The 21,806-nt window shown below is 50.9% G+C and overlaps 1 protein-coding gene across 1 annotated transcript in view; it reads right to left on the bottom strand.

Moving 5' to 3' along the window:
* Window positions 1-16,570, bottom strand: part of LOC113630322 (germ cell-specific gene 1-like protein) — an 80,077-nt gene extending 63,507 nt beyond the window's left edge. The window contains exon 1 of the mRNA XM_027125520.1: window positions 16,192-16,570. Coding sequence (XP_026981321.1) covers window positions 16,192-16,543 — 352 coding nt within the window. The 5' untranslated portion in view covers window positions 16,544-16,570. The remainder of the gene's footprint in view (window positions 1-16,191) is intronic.
* Between the last annotated feature and the right edge of the window lie 5,236 nt (window positions 16,571-21,806).

Genomic DNA, 21,806 nt, shown 5'->3' with positions numbered 1-21,806 from the left:
ACACACACACACACACACACACACACACACACACACACACACACACAACCTGGCCCTCCTGGCAGCCCTCAATGTTTAATTTTGCTTTAAGCATGTCCAAGATAACGTGCACATCCCATGGAAGACCCACATCCTGGGACATTGAGACCCTGGGTATCAGCTCTCCCACCCAAAGGGATTCTGCCACTTCCTAAGGACCACTGCATTCTGGTTCTGGGACACCACGGTGAGAAGTTGAACGTGGTCTCTGGTCTGCTCTGAGCTGCTCACTTTAGGATGAGAGGTACAAATCGTAAATGTGCACAGAAATAAAACAAAAAAAACAATGTCATTTCAGTGAGTGGTAAGTGCTGTGAAGAAAAGAAACCTTGGGAGGACACCGCAGTGAGGGCTGGGGCTTGGGGAGGGTCTGCGGACGTGACAGCTGAGACAAGTTCTTCATATTTAGAGGAAGGGAACAGCAAACGCCCGGTGGTGGGAAATAAGCTCGATGCGGCTGGAAGTGGAGGGAAGCAGCAAGGCACAGCAGGGAGCAGGAGGCTGAGGTGGGCTGGCAGTCATGCTCTGCGCCACGCTCTGCGCTAGCCCTTCCTGCTGCCTCCCTCCCAGATGCAGAATGAGAGGCCTGGATGGGAACACTGGTGCCCATGCCTGCCGTGTTCTGGAAACCCCTGGGGAAATACAGATCCCTGGACCTCACCCCAGACCCATCTGGCAGTAAGTCCAAGGGCAAGACCCTGGGAATCTGTATTTTAACAAGTTCTCTAGATGACTCTGGGGCACAGCCAACTTTGGGAAACACCAGATGAATCAGAGGTTCTCAACCTGGTGTGGTCTCCAGTGTGGGCCTCGGGAAACTGTAGTCCAAATTGTGTGTTTAGGGGGACGCATTTCTCTGGATAGAGGCCCCTGGTTTCAACCCAGCATCACAGAGCCCCAGAGCCCCACACAATTAAGAACCTCTGACTCAAGAACAGCTGCAGTGTCTTGGCTAAAAAAGAATTAGGCCAGGGATGGAGGGCATGGCCACAAACTCCCTCAGCTCCCAGATGTATCCTTGTTGTGTAAGTAGGGGCATCTGTTATTCTCATCTGACCAGCATCTATTTCCCCTCTTACTGGGACGAGTCCCCGATTTTGACGAACCACCTACGATACAGTGATTGCTTTAATGGTCCCGATTCTTCACCCCTCCTGTATCCATGCCCTTGGCCATTATAACTCTGTGGTGCCCCCCGACAGTGACTCCAGGCTCAGCCGCGTGATTTGCTTTGGCCAATGGGATGTAAGTAAATGTAACGTAAGCAGAGACTTGAAAAGCACCTGCACGATTTGGCCTGCTCTGGCTTTTACATTTCTGACACCATCTGAGAACATGCCCAGGCCAGCCTGTTGAAGGACAAGAGGCACGTGGCCCAGCTGCCTCCTTCACTCCAGCCAACAGCCAGCAACCAGCACACATGTGAGTTACCTAACCTTTAGGCCCAACCTGAATGTGGACCCACAGACTCTTGAGCTAAGTAAATGCTTACAGCTGTCTGCCCCTGAGGTGTTGCTGTTACACAGCATTGCTGAGTCAAGGGCCAACTGACATTCCCCTCTTCCACTCTCAGGCCTCATGGCTTAGGGGGACCCGTCCTCATCAACACCATCTACCCCTCTGGCCACACCCATCCATTCAGTCCACGCTGGTCCAATGAGAACCAGTTCTGGGACTTTTGTTTGGAACTTTGGGGAGGAGGATCTCTTTTTGCCCTGAAGTTACTGGAAGGACAGGAGGTGAGCTCAAAGCTTTGGGGGCTGACCACAGTGGGAGAGCGCACTTGAGCATGAAGCTAATCCAGAAGGAAGCAGGGCCAAGGGCTGGAAAGAGAAATTCCCAATAACACTGTGATGCAGCCGTGACACAACCCCAGACTCTTCTTAGGAGACCTGCTGTCAAGAGCGACCATAGGAGAGGAACCAAGATGGCGGAGCAGAAGGGCGCGCTCGCACTCCCTCTTGTGAGAACACCAGAATCACAACTAGCTGCTGGACAATCATCGACAGGAAGACACTGGAACTCACCAAAAAAGATACCCCACATCCAGAGATAAAGGAGAAGCCACAATGAGACGGTAGGAGGGGCACAATCACAGTAAAATCAAATCCCATAACCGCTGGGTGGGTGACTCACAGACTGGAGAGCACTTATATCACAGAAGTCCACCCACTGGAGTGAAGTTTCTGAGCCCCACGTCAGGCTTCCCAACCTGGGAGTCCGGCAATGGGAGGAGGAATTCCTAGAGAATCAGACTTTGAAGGCTCATGGGGTTTGATTGCAGGAGTTCGACAGGACTGGGGGAAACAGAGACTCCACTCTTGGAGGACACACACAAAGTAGTGTGTGCATCGGGACCCAGGGGAAGGAGCAGTGACCCCGAGGGAGACTGAACCAGACCTACCTGCTAGTGTTGGAGGGTCTCCTGCAGAGGAGGGGCGTGGCTGTGGTTCACCGTGGGAACAAGGACACTGGCAGCAGAAGTTCTGGGAAGTACGCCTGGGCGAGAGCCCTTCCAGAGTCTGCCATTAGCCCCATCAAAGAGCCCAGATAGGCTCCAGTGTTGGGTCACCTCAGGCCAAACAACCAACACAGAGGGAACCCAGCCCCAACCATCAGCAGACAAGCGGATTAAAGTTTTACTGAGCTCTGCCCACCAGAGCAACACCCAGCTCTACCCACCACTAGTCCCTCCCATCAGGAAGCTTGCACAAGCCTCTCAGATAGCCTCATCCACCAGAGGGCAGACAGCAGAAGCAAGAAAAAATACAATCCTGCAGCCTATGGAACAAAAACCACATTCACAGAAACATAGACAAGATGAAAAGGCAGAGGGCTATGTAACAGATGAAGGAACAAGATAAAACCCCAGAAAAACAATTAAATGAAGTGGAGATGGGCAAACTTCCAGAAAAAGAATTGAGAATAATGATAGTGAAGATGATCCAGGACCTCGGAAAAAGAATGGAGGCAAATATCGAGAAGATGCAAGAAATGTTTAACAAAGACCTGGAAGAATTAAAAGAACAAACAAACAGAGATGAACAATACAATAACTGAAGTGAAAACTACACGAGAAGGAATCAATAGCAGATTAACTGAGGCAGAAGAACAGATAAGTGACCCGGAAGACAGAATGGTGGAATTCACTGCTGCGGAGCAGAATAAAGAAAAAAGAATGAAAAGAAATGAAGACAGCCTAAGAGACCTCTGGGACAACATTAAACGTAACAACATTCACATTATAGGGGTCCCCAAAGGAGAAGAGAGAGAGAAAGGACCCGAGAAAATATTTGAAGAGATTACAGTCGAAAACTTCCCTAACATGGGAAAGGAAATAGCCACCCAAGTCCAGGAAGCGCAGTGAGTCCCATACAGGATAAACCCAAGGAGAAACATGCCGAGACACATAGTAATCAAACTGGCAAAAATTAAAGACAAAGAAAAACTATTGAAAGCAGCAAGGGAAAAATGACAAATAACATACAAGGGAACTCCCATAAGGTTAACAGCTGATTTCTCAGCAGAAACTCTACAAGCCAGAAGGGAGTGGCATGATATACTTAAAGTGATGAAAGGGAAGAACCTACAACCAAGATTACTCTACCCAGCAAGGATCTCATTCAGATTCGATGGAGAAATCAAAAGCTTTACAGACAAGCAAAAGCTAAGAGAATTCAGCACCACCAAACCAGCTCTACAACAAATGCTAAAGGAACTTCTCTAAATGGGAAACACAAGAGAAGAAAAGGACCTACAAAAACAAGCCCAAAACGATTAAGAAAATGGTCACAGGAACATACATATCGATAATTACCTTAAACGTGAATGGATTAAATGCTCCAACCAAAAGACACAGGCTTGTTGAATGGAAACAAAAACAAGACCCATCTATATGCAGTCTAAAGAGACCCACTTCAGACCTAGGGACACATACATACTGAAAGTGAGGGGATGGAAAAAGATATTCCATGCCAATGGAAATCAAAAGAAAGCTGGGGGCTTCCCTGGTGGCACAGTGGTTGAGAGTCTGCCTGCCGATGCAGGGGACGTGGGTTCGTATCCCGGTCCGGGAAGATCCCACATGCCGCGGAGCGGCTGCGCCCCTGAGCCATGGCCGCTGAGCCTGCGCGTCCGGAACCTGTTGCTCCACAACGAGAGAGGCCACAACAGTGAGAGCCCCGCGCACCGAAAAAAAAAAAAAAAAAAAAAAAACTATGGGATGCAGCAAAAGCAGTTCTAAGAGGGAAGTTTATACAAGCCTACCTCAAGAAACAAGAAAAATCTCAAATAAACAATCTAACCTTACACCTAAAGGAACTAGAGAAAGAAGAACAAACAAAACCCAAAGTTAGAAGAAGGAAAGAAATCATAAAGATCAGAGCAGAAATAAATGAAATAGAAACAAAGAAAACAATAGCAAAGATCAATAAAACTAAAAGCTGGTTCTTTGAGAAGATAAACAAAATTGATAAACCATTAGCCAGACTCATCAAGAAAAAGAGGGAGAGGACTCAAATCAGTAAAATTACAAATGAAAAAGGAGAAGTTACAACAGACACCACAGAAATACAAATCATCCTAAGATGCTACAAGCAACTCTATGCCAATAAAATGGACAACCTGGAAGAAATGGATAAATTCTTAGAAAAGTATAACCTTCCAAGACTGAACCAGGAAGAAATAGAAAATAAGAACAGACCAATCACAAGTAATGTAATTGAAACTGTGATTAAAAATCTTCCAACAAACAAAAGTCCAGGACCAGATGGCTTCACAGGTGAATTCTATCAAACATTTAGAGAAGAGCTAACATCCATCCTTCTCAAACTCTTCCAAAAAATTGCGGAGGAAGGAACACTCCCAAACTCATTCTATGAGGCCACCATCACCCTGATACCAAAACCAGACAAAGTTACTACAAAAAAAAGAAAATTATAGACCAATATCACTGATGAACATAGATGCAAAAATCCTCAACAAAATACTAGCAAACAGAATCCAACAACACATTAAAAGGATCATACACCATGATCAAGTGGGATTTATCCCAGGGATGCAAGGATTCTTCAATATATGCAAATCAATCAATGTGATACACCTTATTAACAAACTGAAGAATAAAAACCATATGATCATCTCAATAGATGCAGAAAAAGCTTTTGACAAAATTCAACACCCATTTATGATAAAAACTCTCCAGAAAGTGGGCATAGAGGGAACCTAACTCAACATAATAAAGGCCATATAGGACAAACCCACAGCAAACATCATTCTCAATGGTGAAAAACTGAAAGCATTTCCTCTAAGATCAGGAACAAGACAAGGATGTCCACTCTCACCACTATTATTCAACATAGTTTTAGAAGTCCTAGCCACGGCAATCAGAGAAGAAAAAGAAATAAAAGGAATACAAATTGGAAAAGAAGAAGTAAAACTGTCACTGCAGATGATATGATACTATACATAGAGAATCCTAAAAATGCCACCAGAAAACTACTAGAGCTAATCAATGAATTTGGTAAAGTTGCAGGATACAAAGTTAATGCACAGAAATCTCTTGCATTCCTATACACTAATGATGAAAAGTCTGAAAGAGAAATTAAGGAAACACTGCCATTTACCATTGCAACAAAAAGAATAAAATACCTAGGAATAAACCTACCCAGGGAGACAAAAGACCTGTATGCAGAAAACTATAAGACACTGATGAAAGAAATTAAAGATGATACCAACAGATGGAGAGATATACCATGTTCTTGGATTGGAAGAATCAATATTGTGAAAATGATTATACTACCCAAAGCAATCTACAGATTTAATGCAATTCCTATCAAATTACCAATGGCATTTTTTACGGAACTAGAACAAAAAGTCTTAAAATTTGTATGGAGACACAAAAGACCCCGAATAGCCAAAGCAGTCTTGAGGGGAAAAAACGGAGCTGGAGGAATCAGACTCCCTGACTTCAGACTATACTACAAAGCTACAGTAACCAAGACAATATGGTACTGGCACAAAAACAGAAACATAGATCAATGGAACAAGATAGAAAGCCCAGAGATAAACCCACGCACCTGTGGTCAACCAATCTATGACAAAGGAGGCAAGGATATACAATGGAGAAAAGACAGTCTCTTCAATAAGTGGTGCTGGGAAAACTGGACAGCTACATGTAAAAGAATGAAATTAGAACACTCCCTAACACCAAACACAAAAATAAACTCAAAATGGGTTTGAGACCTAAATGTAAGACCGGACACTATAAAACTTTTAGAGGAAAACATAGGAAGAACACTCTTTGACATAAATCGCAGCAAGATCTTTTTTGATCCACCTCCTAGAGTAACGGAAATAAAACCAAAAGTAAACAAATGGGACCTAATGAAACTTCAAAGCTTTTGCACAGCAAAGGAAACCATAAACAAGACGAAAGGACAACCCTCAGAATGGGAGAAAATATTTGCAAATGAATCAACGGACAAAGGATTAATCTCCAAAATATATGCAGCTCAATATTAAAGAAACAAACAACCCAATCCAAAAATGGGCAGAAGACCTAAAAGACATTTCTCCAAAGAAGACATACAGATGGCCAAGAAGCACATGAAAAGCTGCTCAACATCACTAATTATTAGAGAAATGCAAATCAAAACTACAATGAGGTATCACCTCACACCAGTTAGAATGGGCATCATCAGAAAATCTACAAACAACAAATGCTGGAGAGGGTGTGGAGAAAAGGGAACCCTCTTGCATTGTTGGTGGGAATGTAAATTGATACAGCCACTATGGAGAACAGTATGGAGGTTCCTTAAAAAACTAAAAACAGAGCTACCATATGACCCAACAATCCCACTACTGGGCATATACCCAAAGAAAACCATAAATCAAAATGACACATGCACCCCAATATTCATTGCAGCACTATTTACAATAGCCATGTCATGGAAGCAACCTAAATGCCCATCGACAGATGAATGGATAAAGAAGATGTGGTACATAATGGAATATTACTCAGCTATAAAAAGGAACGAAATTGAGACGTGGATGGATCTAGAGACCATCATACAGAGTGAAGTAAGTCAGAAAGAGAAAAACAAATATCGTATATTAACGCATGTATGTGGAACCTAGAAAAATGGTACAGATGAACCGGTTTGCAGAGCAGAAGTTGAGACACAGATGTAGAGAACAAATATATGGACACCAAGGGGGGAAAGTCGCGGGGGGGGGGTGGGGATGGTGGTGTGATGAATTGGGCAATTGGGATTGACATGTATACACTGATGTATATAAAATTGATGACTAATAAGAAACTGCTGTATTAAAAAATTTAAAAAAATTTTTTAAAAAGAGCAACCATAAATTGTTTGTTTGTTTGTTTCCTTAAGCCCATTTCAGGTGAGTTTCCCTCACTTTCAGTGAGTCCTGGTGTCCTGCCTAACAGGGTCGACTCCTTTGGGGATGTCTGCCCAAGCCCCTACCTATTCCCCTGGCTTCCCCTTCCCTCTATCCACAGGATGGAGCTGTGTAATCCTACATCTCCACTCCCAGAACAGAGCAGACTGGACCAGCCGTCATGGCCACCAGCACCACACTGTCCAATCAGACTGTCTCTCAAGACCATGAACCAGTAACCATGGAAACAAGGAGCTGGGACTCCAATCACATGAACAACAGAGCTCTGGCTTAGAAGTTGCAAACTGGCAGGACAGGGTCTGCTCATCCCTCATAAGTGTTGGCTTTGGGCCTGCAGAGCGGGCTTCTTATTTTTAATTGAATTCATTGCCAAATTTCAACCATCAAGAAGTTTGGTATATATGTCAAAACAAAATTTGAGAAATTACACTTGAAATATTTTCAATTTTTCAAAAATTTTAAATAAAAACAAGCTAATATACCTCAACAACTTAGCTAAATTTTTTAAAATGTAAAATCTACAATTTTTAATATAAATAAGTTTCTGTTTATCTATTTCCATGATTTAATAAAACTATATTATTTCAATTGCTCTTATAATAACCATTCATCTACAAATGTATTATTTTATTAATAAATATCCATCTCCTGTTAATGTTTTTCTAACAGAGAAAGAATAAAACAAATAAAAGTGGCAGGTATCAATTCTTACTTAAAAAAAGTGGTTTGGTATAAAAACCTGGAGTGTTGACAAAATGGACAACTTGGTACCACACGGTCTCCCCTCCCCCAATGATAATGGTCACCTGGAGCTGAACAGTAGCTGCCGCTTTAGGCCAGGCAGACGCTCCCGGTTCCCCACAGTCCCCTGCACTCCCTGTATGTTTACTCTCTTTGGTTTCCAATCTGGCCCCTGTAGGATTTTAGTTGGTGGCTCTAGACCTGAGGGAGGACTCGTCAACTCTGGCCTCCAGGAGCCCAGAGGGTCCCGGCTCTGACCTCCGAGGCCTTTGCCTGGATTCTGTAGGCAGCAGCATCATCCTTCTTAAAAACTCCCCAGGCTTCCCTGGTGGCGCAGTGGTTGAGAGTCCGCCTGTCGATGCAAGGGACACGGGTTCGTGCCCCGGTCTGGGAAGATCCCACATGCCGCAGAGCGGCTGGGCCCGTGAGCCATGGCCGCTGAGCCTGCGCATCCGGAGCCTGTGCTCCGCAACGGGAAAGGCCACAACAGTGAGAGGCCCATGTACCAAAATAAAAAAAAACTCCCCTTTATCCTTAAGTGGGCCTGAGTCTGCTTCTATCACTTGGGACCAGAAGAGCTTAACCACCGCGGACGGTCCCACAGGCAGCACAGAGGCCCAAGGTCACGGCATCCCTGCAAGATGTTTCTGAGTCTGGTACCCCAGGATTTAAACAGGGAGGATGACCATAGTGAACCCCCTCAGCCCTTCACAGCAGCCCACTAAATACCTCTTCTTGGGAGCAGAACAGGGGAGGGAAGAAGGAAGAAGGAATATCTGACAAGTCCATGGGAATGATGGGCACAGAGCTTGGGGCCTCTCACTGCACACACAAGTCCTGAGAAGGTCCTAGAATCCAAATGCTTTCAACACGTATTCACCAAACCCTTACTCAAAGCCAGCTCGTCTAGTTTCTGGGATATGGCATTACGTGAGATGGACCAAGTCCTGCCACCATGGAGCTAGCATCCGTGCAGGGCAGAGACATCATAAAGAAGACAAGTGAAAACCAGAAATAGAGTCACAGATATAGAAAACAAACTTATGGTTACCAAGGGGGAAAGGGGGGCAGGGATAAATTGAGAGATTGGGATTGACATATACACACTACTATATATAAAATAGATAACTAATAAGGACCTACAGTTTAGCACAGGAACTGTACTCAATACTGTGTAATGACCTATATGGGAAAAGAATCTAAAAAAGAGTGGATATATGTATATGTATAACTGATTCACTTTGCTGTAGAGCAGAAACTAGCACAACATTGTAAATCAACTATACTCCAATAAAAATCTTTAAAATTTTTTTTAATGAAAGGAAGAAGATAAATGAGTGTGATATGTAGTGGGTAAGACGATAATGAGAGTGATGGGGGAATAAGGAAGGAGGGAGAAGTGCTTGGGGGTGGTGAGGTCACTGATATACATCGTGTGGTCTGGGAAGGTCTCACTGAGAAGAGAACCTTTGAGCAGAGACCTGCCTGAGAAGGGAGGGAGCCTGGCAGACAGCTGGGAGAAGAGTTCCCACACAGAAGGAACAGCAAGTGCAAAGGCCCTGAGGCAGGAGGTCTTGGCCTGTTCAAGGACCAGCAAGGAGGCTGGTATGGCTGGAGCAGAGCAGTTGCGGGGAGAGATGGTCAGAGAGGCAATAGGGGCAGATTTCAAAGGGCCCACAGGCTTTGGAGGATGTTTGGCTGTACCTGAGCGAGATGAGATGCACAGGAGGGCCCTGAGCAGTGGAGGGAAGTGACCTGACTTGGATTTAACAGGATTCCTCTGGCTGCTGGGTGGAGAGCAGATGGTGGGGGGCCAAGGGCAGGAGCAGGGAGCCCAGGGAGGGGCTACTGCCCTAGTCCAGCGGAGAGGCACCAGGGGCCCGGCCAGGGCAGAGCTGGTGGAACGTGATCAGGCAGGGGCTGGATTCTGACTGAAGAGCTGACAGGATTCACCTATGGCTGAGACGTGGGATGTGAGAGCAAGAGGCACCAAGGAGGACCCCAAGGCTTGGGTCCTGAGCGCCTGGAAGGTGGCAAAGTTACCTCAGCAGTGAGGAGGGGTGGGCGATGGACTCCCAGAAGGGGCAGCTGCCACTCCCACAGGAACCTGGGCCCAGCGCTGATGGATCTGCCAGGTTTTTGAGAAAAGCCATAAATCCAGGTGTTTCTGTGAAGTGTCTCAATTTTCAAATACTGGCAACTTATTCAAGGATGCTGAAGACCCTGTAGGGCCAAACAAACAGATGGACAGTTTGGATCTGACCCGATGGCCATGGGTCTGCAGCCTCTGACACGAGGTCAGGTCACCGAAAGCTCCATTATTGAGTGATTGCTGTGTGCCAGCCAAGCATCCACGTGATCTTGCTTTAACTCCAAGGACACTATCATGAGGCAGCTATCATCGTCCTCTTGTCCCAGCCAAGGAAACTGAGGCCCAGAGAGGGCAAGCCCCTGCCAGAGGTCACACAGCAGGTGAGTGGTGGCATGGTGGCTGGAACCTGAACTGTCTGACCACAAGGCCTGTGGTCCTGGGGTGCTCTGCCGCCTCCATCAACCAGACAAAAAACAAAACCAAACCCTCATTTTACACATAAGGAAAGAAAAGGCCACAGAGAGAGGGAGTGTGACTTGTTTAAAGTCACTCAGCAAGTTGGCACTGGAGGCTGGACTTGAACCCAGGGTTCATGACACCTGGTGCAGCGTCCTTCTCAGTGAGGACTCTTGGAGGTGCCTGGGGAGGCTGTGTGAACTGGGTTGGGGGGACGGGGTGCAGCACAGCACCGCAGGCAAGAGCCAGGCTCTGGAGCCTTCTGCATATCACAACTCTGCCACTTGGAAGCTGTGTGACCTTGAACAAGTCACTTCACCTCTCTGTGCCTCGGTTTCCTCATCGGGTGTAACCATGGCACCTACCTCATAGGGCTGTTATGGGAACAAAAGGAAGTAACACTTTGGGGGGCTCAAGCCATGCCCTTCAAAGACCAACTCTTCATGTATCAGCTGCTCCTGGCCTGTCTAATATTACACCAACGTATTCCCAAGCGCCGCAAGCCCCCAGGTTGGGGACATCACATGCATCCTCATACTTGTGAAAATGTAGCAGCATGATATAAAGGACGGACAGAAGAGCTGGGGTTTTCTGTAGAAATGAAGGGGAAGCAAGAAAGGCAGGGGGGTGGCAGGGGTCTTCTCCTGAGGGGCTATGGGCCCGCCCCACACTCATGCGTGTGTGTGTGCATGTGTGTGTGTGTGTGTGTGTGTGTGTGTGTGTAAGGAGGGGTAGATGTAACAGAAGCCTCAGCGGAAGGGGAGGGGTCCCCGGCCGGGCCCCCTGCTTCCCTGCAGCATAAGAAGACACTTAGAGCCTGGCAGAGAACCGGACACAAAGAACAACAGACATAGCAACCAACATCTGTCCCACAAATGTTGATTGAACACCTACTGCTGCCAGTGTCCTGAGCACTGGGGAGCCAGCCGTGAAACAACACAAACTCAACCTCCACCTTCACGGAGCTGGTGGACCACACACAAAACAAACGAGGAACACTGAGGAAAAGTCAACGGTGGCAAATGCTAGCAGAAAAATCAAGCAGCAACAGCATGGGGAGATAAATACTGAATGGGGTGCTGGGAAAGAGCTGACTTCAGGAAGTTTCCAGAAACTGTCCTGTGGCCAACTGGGGGAAGAGCATTCCAGGCAGAGGGAAAGGCAGTGCAAAGGCACTGAGGTGGAGTGTGCCTGGTGTCAGGAGCCAGTGTGGCAGAAGCCAGTGACCAGGCGGGAGAAGGAGAGGACCCCAGAGAGGCAGAGAGGCCATGTAGCCAGGGAGGGGCTGAGGGCCACCTTCACGCAGGGCCTCAAGCTTTGGGGAGGATGTGGCTTTGACTCTAAGTGGGGGGCGGGGCAGTTGTCAGAGGGGGGCTGTGCAAAGGAGAGACAGGATCTGATGACTACTCAGATGCAGGGTGGCCAGGGGACTGGCAGGGGTGGGGGCAATGGTGGAAGCGGGGGGGCTGCTGCCCAAGTCCACAGGAGAGACGTGGGCGGCTCGGACAGGTAGCTGCCCAGAGGTGACCAGGGGCACTCACACACCCAACAGGTGCCCGGTACTTCCCTGCACTATTTCACTGAATCCTTGCACCATGAGCAGCTGCTAGTTGCTCTGATCTCCCTAACCCCATTCTCCAGGGCAGCAAACTGAGGCCCTCACCCAAACCACACTGCTAAAAAGAGGCAGTGCGTGGCATCCATCCTTCTCAAGAGGGAGTGGGCACTGTCCCACCCATGACAGGGGAGAGAGTGGGTCTAGAGTCGGGACACCAAACGTCCAGCTCCTCCTCTCCCTTCTTTCTGGCCGCCCCTATCCCGCTTCCCTCCAGCCACGCTCACAAGCCCTCCTAGACCCTGCCACCCCATCAGTCCTCCGGAGCCACCCACCTCCTGAGGTTCCAACACACACTCCCTGAGACTGAAGTCCAGCATCACCTGTGCTCCCCGTCAGCACAGCTACCTGCCCGCCAGCCCCACCTGCCCGCCTCCAGACCTTCACTCGAGACCCCTCCAGGCCTTTCTCTGCTGCCCCTCCAACCCCAGTGCCTGCGTCTGCACCCACCCGAGTCTTCCGAGCATCTAATCCAGAAGAGAGATCCAATCTGCGTGAAGGGCTTGGGGTAATTCTGTGTCGAGGCCACACTTCTCTTTCTGTTTGTTGAAGGAGGCTGATGCTCCTTCTTGGAGGAAGGAGAAAAGCTTCCTTTGTGCCGGGTCTGGGGAGATTGTGTCTGTTTAGGACAGGCTGCAGTTTCCTTTGTGAACACCGGAGATTTTTCGTGTGGGAAAAGGGTTGATTAGATTTCCCCGTGGCTGCGCAGAATGGGGAGAGGTTTCTCTGAGCACAGAAAGAAATTACCAAACAGGCGTTTGAGAGGAAGGAACATTGAGCAGCTGCTTCTCACGGAGAGGTTAGTATTTCGTGGTTGGTGTTTTCATTGGAGCGAACATAAAATGCAGAGAAAGGGAGAAAGCCTTCCCTGTAGTTTCATGGGCATGAGGGAAGGAAGTTGGTCCTTGATGTTCTGGCGGGGAGGACAGGATTTTGTTTGGGGGGAGGAGGGCTGTTGGGGTGTTGTTGTTTTTTTTTCTCTTCAAGTAGAAAATAAATTTTAAAATGGTCGCAGAACCCAGAAGAAAGGTTGTCATAGCAACAAAAGTTTGAGGCCAGGTACCTCCTGACACCCTTTCAGTACCGTGACCGTGGAGGGGCAGGATTTGGGCACTGTAGGATCAGTGGGGGAAATCATCCAAAGCTTGGCTCAGACCTCCCAAATTTCTCACCAGCACTGACAGGCTGATAACTATTTTCCAAGCTCCCAGGGAGGAAAATTGTGATTTTCTGGGAGGGGCGATCTCTAGCCAACAGTGATCAAGAGGAAAGAGAAAACTGTGGGTTTGTTTTATTTACCCAACAAACTAACCATCAATGTTTTTACTAACCAAGGACTGGGGGTGAGGGTCTTATGCTGAGCCCCCCCAGATCACGCCTTTCTCTGACCCCCAACTGTACCATTCTCTTCCCTGATCACTTCATTTTGATTCCTTTGTGCCCCATGAAGACAATTCAGGCCCCCTCATCAGCTGTGAGGCCAGACGAAAACCTCTCTTAGCTTCAAATTCCTCATCTGAAAAATGGGCACCATAGAAGTGTCTGCCACAAGGGCGTTGGCAAGGATTCCACGAGATCCGGCCGGCAAGAAGTTTTAACAGTGTCTGGTGCACATGAAGGGCTCAATAAATGTGAGCTAGCATTGTTTTTAATGAACAATTTTTTTAATGCTTAGCTTTAAACATCCTGTATCAAGCCCTGGAGGAGCTACACGGACAAGCTACAGGGAAATAACTGCAAGACTTGGGGGGCGTGACCTTCAGGAAGAAGCTAGGAGAGACCTCAAACAACTGAGAGGCTCAGCTGGCCAGGGAGGGCCCAGGCACTCCATGGGGCAGAGACAGGACAACTCCGCTGCAGGATACAGCATTGGATTTAAGTGTGTACATAAAGGAAAGGGCAGGGAGTCTGCGTTTTTACAGGAAGGAGAAACTTGGTGAGAGGCGGAGGTGAGGTGGGGGGACCCCACCCCAAAGGGTGTAGATATTTCCCAGGACGAGGCATTCCGAGGCCTCCATGGGAGAGGATTGGGCTGAGCGGAAAGCAGGGAATTTTAGCCAAGATGTCCTTTAAGGTTAATTATTATTAAATCATTAAATTATTATTATTACATCCCAGAGTAAAAATTCAAGTCCTGAGTGCACACCAGAAGTGAGTCTGATGGGGTGAAACTGGTCAGGGGTGGGACCCTATTCGGAGTGTCTTTGGCAAACAGCTGGCATGAAGCAGGTGGTCTCAGGAAAGTTCAGTGGGGCACCCCTCCAGGCAAGACAGAGCAGGCAGCACCCCGGGAAGCCTCTGGCTCATGGTCCCGAAGCCTCATCCAACATTTATACTGCAAATAGGTATTGAAGACCTTCTATGCACTAGACGGTACCCAGAAACTGGGCATGGCAATGAACAAGACGGCTGGGGCCCTGCCCTCATGGAGTGACATCCTAATGGGTAAGGGGGCCAAGAAGCTGGTGACCAAAGGCATGCCCCCAGAAAACTTCAGGTGTGCCAAGTGTGATGGGGGAGATAAAAATGGTGATGAGCTACGAAGATGGGGAGACCCTGCCTCCAAAGGGGGATAGGGAGGTCTTCTCTCCAAGGGACCCGGCCTGGGAAGGCGGGTCAGGAAGTCCCATTGGAGCTCAGGAGGAGCCAGCCAAGGAAGATGTGGGGAAGGGCATTCCAGGCAGAGGCAGCAGCCTCCCCGGGTTCATTTCACACCTTCCTCCCTCTGTCCTTTAAACCAGTCAGGCCAACGCCGTATTCAGGACAAACTAGCGGTTGTGGCCCACTCCTGTCTACATGAGACTACACACATAGTCCACGCTGACATCGAAGAGCTAGGCAGGCACGGGGAGTTTTAACCTTGGGCAAAGAGGTCAATTCCACTCAAGAGGGTCCCCAGACTTGGCCTCGGAGCAACATCGTCTGGGAGGTACCGGGTGGTGTGGACCAGCGTCCCCAGCATGTGGTACAACCACCGCCAGGCAGCTTTCCCCTGAGCCCTGCCCTAGCCTCAATGCCTGCCTCGGCGACACCTACTCCGGCCCTGGCTGCCTCCGGCGGCAGGTCCAGGAAAGGGTGCGAGGCCGAGGGAACAGTTTGATCTGCCTTCTGAAGAGTCCCCCCCACCCCGCGCCCCAATTCTGATCCGAGCCTCGCCGAGCTGTCCCGCTTTCCCGCCGCATATTCTCCCGGGCAGGGGCCGGGACGCGAAGGGCTCCCTGCCGGGAACCCACCAGACTGCCCCCACTCCTCACTCCCGTGCTGCCCAAACCCGGTCCGGGAGCGGTTTAGTGCGGGCTGGGGATGGGGGTGGAAGAACGAGCCCCTCGGCTTCTGGCTCTGTGGATCTGCGGTGGAAGGGGCGGCTGACAGCAACAGTCCCTGCGCCAACACCACCGCCACCCCAGGCGGGAAGGGATGGATGGGAGTAGCCAGTGCCCCGCGAAAGGAAGAGGGGGAAGGGGCGAGCGTGGAGATGAGTTCTGGCTCGGAAAGGAACGGGGTGGGTGCCGGGAGACGCGCCTCTCCAAGGCGCGGCGACGTCCCCACAGGCGCCTGGTGCTCGTAAGGAGCACAAGCTCTGCCCGAACCTTGAAACGGCGGAGCGTCCCGAACGCCATCATTCGACACCCCCGGACCTGCCCACCGCGCTCCCCGCCCCCGAACGTTCGGCCGAGCCTGCGGAGCGCGGGGCACGGCGTCCTGGCGGTGGCGCGGGCCCCCGTCCCGGGCGCGAGGAGGGAGCGCGGGTTTGGGTCTGGGGCGCCGGGGCCGCGCAGCCCGGGGGAGCCGGGAGCGGAGCCCCGGGGCGCCGCCGCTCACTCACCGAGCCCGCCGAGCTCCTCCTCGCACGAGTACCAGATGCCGGTGTGGAAATTCCTGAAGAGGAATCGGTCGTCGCCTGTCTCCCAGCTGTAGAGCTCGACGCCAGGGGGGCCGTTCCCTGCGGCGGCGGCGGCGGCGGCGGCAGCGGCGGCGGGGGCGGCGGTGCCGTTGGCCGTGGCGTTGGCGCCCGAGTTGGGGCAGTTGGCGCTCCCGCCCTGGCCGCAGACCGGCTTGGGCACCCGCTGCGTGCCCTGGCACCAGTGAGTGGTGAGGAAGGCGGTGGTGGCGAAGAGCAGCGCCAGCAGGTTCAGGGCCACGGCCAGGAGCGCTCGGCCGCGGCGGTTCGTCTTCATGCCGCCCGCGCCGCCGGGACTGCGCCGCCGGGGAGCTCCGCGCGCGAAGTTGGCAGCCGGCGCCCCGCGTCAGCGGCCGCTGCCCGCCGCGCCCCGGGGCTCGGGCGCCTGCGATGGGCGGCGGCGGACGCGGCGCTGGCCCATGCCCCCGCCCCCGGGGTGGGGGCGCGGCGCACGGGGGGCGCGGGGGGCGGGCGGTGGCGGAGCGGCTCCTGCGCGCCCGGAGCCCGGAGCGCGAGTGCACCTCGGCGAGGAGCCGCTGGCGCCTGGCAGCGGCCACGGCGCAGGGACGCGCGCCCCTCCGTGGGGAGACACCTGCAGGCGGCCGGCGACACTGTTCTGGTTCCCGCCCTCACTGGGAGAGGGGGCGCCCCACGCCGGGCGCTGGCGGGGGCCCGGCAGAGAAGGGCGCCCTCTAAAGAGACCCGCACCCGAGTGGAGAGTCTGAGAAGCAAAGAGAGTGCCAGAGAAGGCGCTCTCGGAGAAAGAGGCTTCCCACCGGGGACGTGAGGCAACAAAACCAGCCAGGAGGGGTCATCTCACGCAGGAACCAGAGAAGTCCCGCCCTCTGGAGAGAAGGGCAGAGCCTGCTGGGGCTCCCCACGAGGAACATGGACCCGCAGCACGCTCCCCCAGAGGCCCGGTAGGGAGCCCCAAGAAGGAGCCCCAAAGAGTCTGAGCTGCAGAGTTGAGTTTTTTGGGCTTCCCACACCCAAGAAGCAGCAGGGCCCACTGAAAAGGATGCCTCATTACTGATCCTGGAGTTGCAGGACCTGTCAGGAGGGGTACCTCACCAGAAATGCGGGGTTGTAGAGTCTAAAGGGCTTGTGCTTCCCCTGGGGGTCTCCCAGGGAGATTTGGGCTGTGTGAACCAACAGGACAGGCTCCCCTGGCAGGATGAAGCTGCAGTCACCTGGGCTCCTTATCATGGCATGGTACGGCACGAAGGGTGGCAAAGAAGTGTGCCACACCGGATGCCAAGTGTTGGATATGACGAATGGGACTTCCCCATGCAGGCATCCCCACCCACCTGAGATCCTTAGCAGTATGACCCAAGGAGGTACCACACCAGACACAAAGTTGTTGCAGTTATCAGGCAGGGGTGCCCTACAGAGGCTGCCAACCCAGAATCTCCAAGGTGGGGGGTGGGAACAGAAAGGTCAAGAATACTGACTTTGGGGTCAGGCGACCCTGGGGCTTGACCAGCTGTGGGCTTTGAACAAGTTATTGTACTAAACCTTTCTGAGTCTCAGTTCCATATCTATAAAAAGGTGGAGGAATATTGGGCTGTCGGAATGAGATCACACCTGCAAAAAGCACTTGGCACATAGTACGTGCTCAATAAACGCTGGCCATCATTATTATTATTATTAACATCTGAACCAAGATCAGAGAACTAAATTCACACAGACCTTTTCAGGATCTCTTGTGCAAGGTGGGATTGCCCAACTATGAACGCTCCATCCCCACCTCTGCTCTAAAATAACCATGACCCCTGAAGCCCCGTCACACTGCAAAGCACAGGGTGCCCGGATGCCCAGGATGTGCAACAGTTAATTGCATGTTGATTACAAGAGCTCATCTGAATTCTGCCCAAGCTGAGAACTGCTCCAACAGCCCCCTGCTCGTGGAGTGGCAGGGCCTGCAGAATTCAAGGTTAACGGATTATGAATTGCCTTACTCTAGTGGGTGAGCCTGTGCTCCCTGGCAGCTGGTGCTACTTTGCCTGGGGGTAGGTGAGAATAATTGTAGGCAACGTTCCTGGCAGGAACCCATATGAAGGATGGCCGAGGGTCTCCAGACTTGTTCATTAGATCCCTTTTCTGGCCCTAGGCAAGGCGTTCCCAGCTCTTTTGAGGAGGACCTCCATTCAGTATTGAGGGTATTGGTTGAGAGAGAAAATACATCATGGCCAAACAGCTGAAAAGAATTCAGTGACACTTTTAAACGGCCGAGCAATATTCATCGGAGGAGTATCTGTACACATTTGAAAACCAGTCCCTCGGATGTTGGCTTGAGACAGTGGTTCATGTGCATGTGTGTAGCACTCAGGGACCTACAGGCTGGGAACCCTGTCCTGGGCATTCAAAGCCGGGAGAGCCCAAGTGACATATGTCTCAGGGACCACACTCTCTTAAGAAGTACCCAGAGGAAGCACAGAGGGGTTTGAAATTTCCATCTGAGACAGTCTTCCACTCTCTGAGTGCCCATTGGATGCTCAGCATCAGAGAGAAAAGAGCATGAACAGCATTAATAAGTACGTTGTAGAGTCGGCAGGTGTTAAGAGCCAAGGAGAATAATAAAGCAGGGAGGAGGATAGAAGTGAGGGTAGCAGATTGTGATTTTAAATCAGGGCTTCAAGGAGATCTCACTGGGAAGTTGACATTGGAGCAAAGGCTTGAAGGAGGGTGGGAGCAGGCCATGGAGATATCCCAGGAAAGGAGGTTCCAGGAAGAGGGAGCAGCCAGTGCAAAGGCCCTGAGGTAGGGGATAACTGAGAAAGCGGTGTGGCTGGAGATGAGTGAGCAGGGAGAGTAGAGAGGTGATGGGGGGAGGGGACAGGTCATCATGTGTGGAGTCAGTTACAAGGACTCCAGCATTTACTCTGAGTTGGGTGGGAGCCTGGGGAGGTTCTGAGTAGAGGAGAGACATATCTGACTTGGAGTATAACAGGACCACTCTAGATGCTGAATTAAGAAGGGGGAAACAGAGACCAGCTGGGGGCTAGTGAGTGAATCCGTGCAAGTAATGCCAGCGGCTCAGACCAGGGTGGTTGCAACGAGGTTCTGCATCTGTGTCAATTTTCAAAAGCAGATCCAGCAGGATCTGAGGTGGGATGTGTAAGACGCCTTTGAGGTGTTTGGCAGGAGCTCCTGCAAGGACAGAGCTTCCCTGTGCTGAGCCCGAGCAGGTGGGGGCGGGGCGCGGGGAAGCTCCAAAGTTCTGACTGATGTTGCCCTGGACCTTGTACTCGAAGTGAGGATAAGGACCAGGGGGTGGAGATTGTGCCACCAGAGGGCGCCACTGCATGTGTCTACACACCCTTCCGGAACCGAATCCAAACTCATGAGCAAGCCCCTTGGATAGGATACGTATTTTTATCCTCAAATAATGTTACAGTTGCCTTGGGTGTGGACAGGTGTTAAAGAAAAATTATCCATGACACTTGTTAAGACGGTAAGGCAGCCTTTATTCAGGGACCACTGCAAAAGGAGTTTTGCCACAGGAGAGAGATTGGGCTGAACTCTGAACACAGGGACAAGAGGGAATTTATCGCCAAGGAGCAGGGGGGCGGTCGGTGGGCAGAGGAAACCTCAGGGCTGGGGGGATTCTGGCTAAAGCGACTTGACAGGATTCCTGCTGAAGGCGGCCCAGCAGGGTAAGCTGTCTGGAGTGGGGAATGAGGAACTTGATTGGGTTTCAAGGATGAGGGATTCTTGCTAAACTGAACCAGTAGGATTCTTGCTAAAACTGGAGTAAGCCGGCCAAGGACAGAGCCAAAGGTCAGGGCCTAGTTGAGAGAAGGGCTCAGAGGAGCCCGACTAAGCTTTGGTCAAGGAGGGTCTTTGCCTGGGGTGGGGCTGAGGTGGGGAGGGAGCTTGTTTAGGAGGCCAGAAATGTGGGCCCAAGCCCCTGTCCCCTCCTCTTCAGACACTGTCAAAGGCCAAGGCCTCCTGTCTCCCAAGACCCCCGACCAGGGATTGAACCCCGGCCACGGCAGTGAAAGCACCGAGTCCTAACCACTGGACCGCCAGGGAATGCCCCCAGTGCCTCTGTTTAACCTGCTCAAGTACTGCCCTCTGCCGGCCCCAGGACAAAGTCTAGATGCCCCAGTTTGCCTTTCCAGGTCCTGTATGGCTGGCCCTGCCCACATCTCAGCCCCTCCCATGCTGCCGACACACCAAGCCACTTTGCGCTTCCTGATAACCATGGCTGGGACAGTCCCCCAGGCCTCGCCCACCTCCCTCCCTCCCCCTCCCTCTGCCTGGATGCCCTCGCTGTGCGTCATTCAAAGTGCTGGTCACACATCGCTCCACGCACGGCAGAGCCTTCCTTGGCTCTGTCCTTCTCCGTCTGGCCCTTCATCACCCCTCCTGTGCTGTGATGTCTGTGTTCACGCTCATCTCCCCCACGGGCCTGGGGGGTCCCTCAAGGTCACCTCCACCGGCAGCCTGCAGGCCAAGTCTGGCCCATGAGCATGTTTTGTTTGGCCTGGTTGGAATTGGCCTCCACAGGGTGCTAAATTTTCATGAGTTGCCAACATTCAATAATCATGATTTCACATAAAAATCTAGACTTTCAGCTTCTCTGGCAAGATCAAGTTACCTGCCGACACCGGGCCTGCATTTTTGCCTGGCAACCATTGCCAAAGTTCCCCGTAAAGCGGATCACAAGGGACCACAGTCCCACTGGGCCCTTCCATCGTTAGGGACACCTGTGGGGAGCCCCTGGGGGCATTCAAATTTGAGAACCTGGAATCAAGGCCCCAAACATTTTTGATAACACCATTTGGCACGTCTGTGGTGCTAGAAGTCAGGGTGATGGTTAGTCTCGAGGTGGCAGAGTGACTGAAAGGGGCCCCTGGGGGTGGGGCTTCTGGGGGCTGGTCACATAGGTGTGTGCACTTCATGAAAACTCATTGAGCCATACAGTTGAGAACTGTGCCCTCTTTTATATTCAAAAAAATTTACCAGAAAAACTGTTGCTGTTAATAATGAAATTCATACTTTTTAGGAACCATGAATATGCTTTGAAGGGACACGACCCAAATGCATCTCACTTTCTACTTGGAGTGGACTGCTGCAAACACTCTCACCAGCTTCTGGACCTCCTAAGTCACTTCCTGTTTTCTTTTTCTTTTTTTTTTTAAATTTATTTATTTGTTTTTATTTTTGGCTGTGTTGGGTCTTCGTTGCTGCGTGCGGGCTTTCTCTAGTTGTGGTGAGCGGGGGCTACTCTTCGTTGCAGTGCACGGGCTTCTCATTGTGGTGGCTTCTCTTGTTGCGGAGCATGGGCTCTAGGCACGTGGGCTTCAGTAGTTGTGGCACGGGGGCTCAGTAGTTGTGGCTCACGGGCTCTAGAGCACAGGCTTAGTAGTTGTGGCGCATGGGCTTAGTTGCTCTGCAGCATGTGGGATCTTCCCAGACCAGGGCTCGAACCCGTGTCCCCTGCATTGGCAGGCGGATTCTTAACCACTGCACCATCAGGGAAGCCCAGTCACTTCCTGTTTTCTAAGCCTTCAAAATAAAGCTTGGGAAACCGG

Source organism: Aethalodelphis obliquidens, unplaced genomic scaffold, assembly GCF_003676395.1.
Source record: "Aethalodelphis obliquidens isolate GAN/ISIS:26980383/991018 unplaced genomic scaffold, ASM367639v1 scaffold30, whole genome shotgun sequence".
In the NCBI taxonomy this organism is placed as follows: Eukaryota; Metazoa; Chordata; class Mammalia; order Artiodactyla; family Delphinidae; genus Aethalodelphis; species Aethalodelphis obliquidens.
The sequence above is the reverse complement of the archived record's forward strand: the minus strand, read 5'-3'. Positions and strand labels throughout refer to the sequence as shown.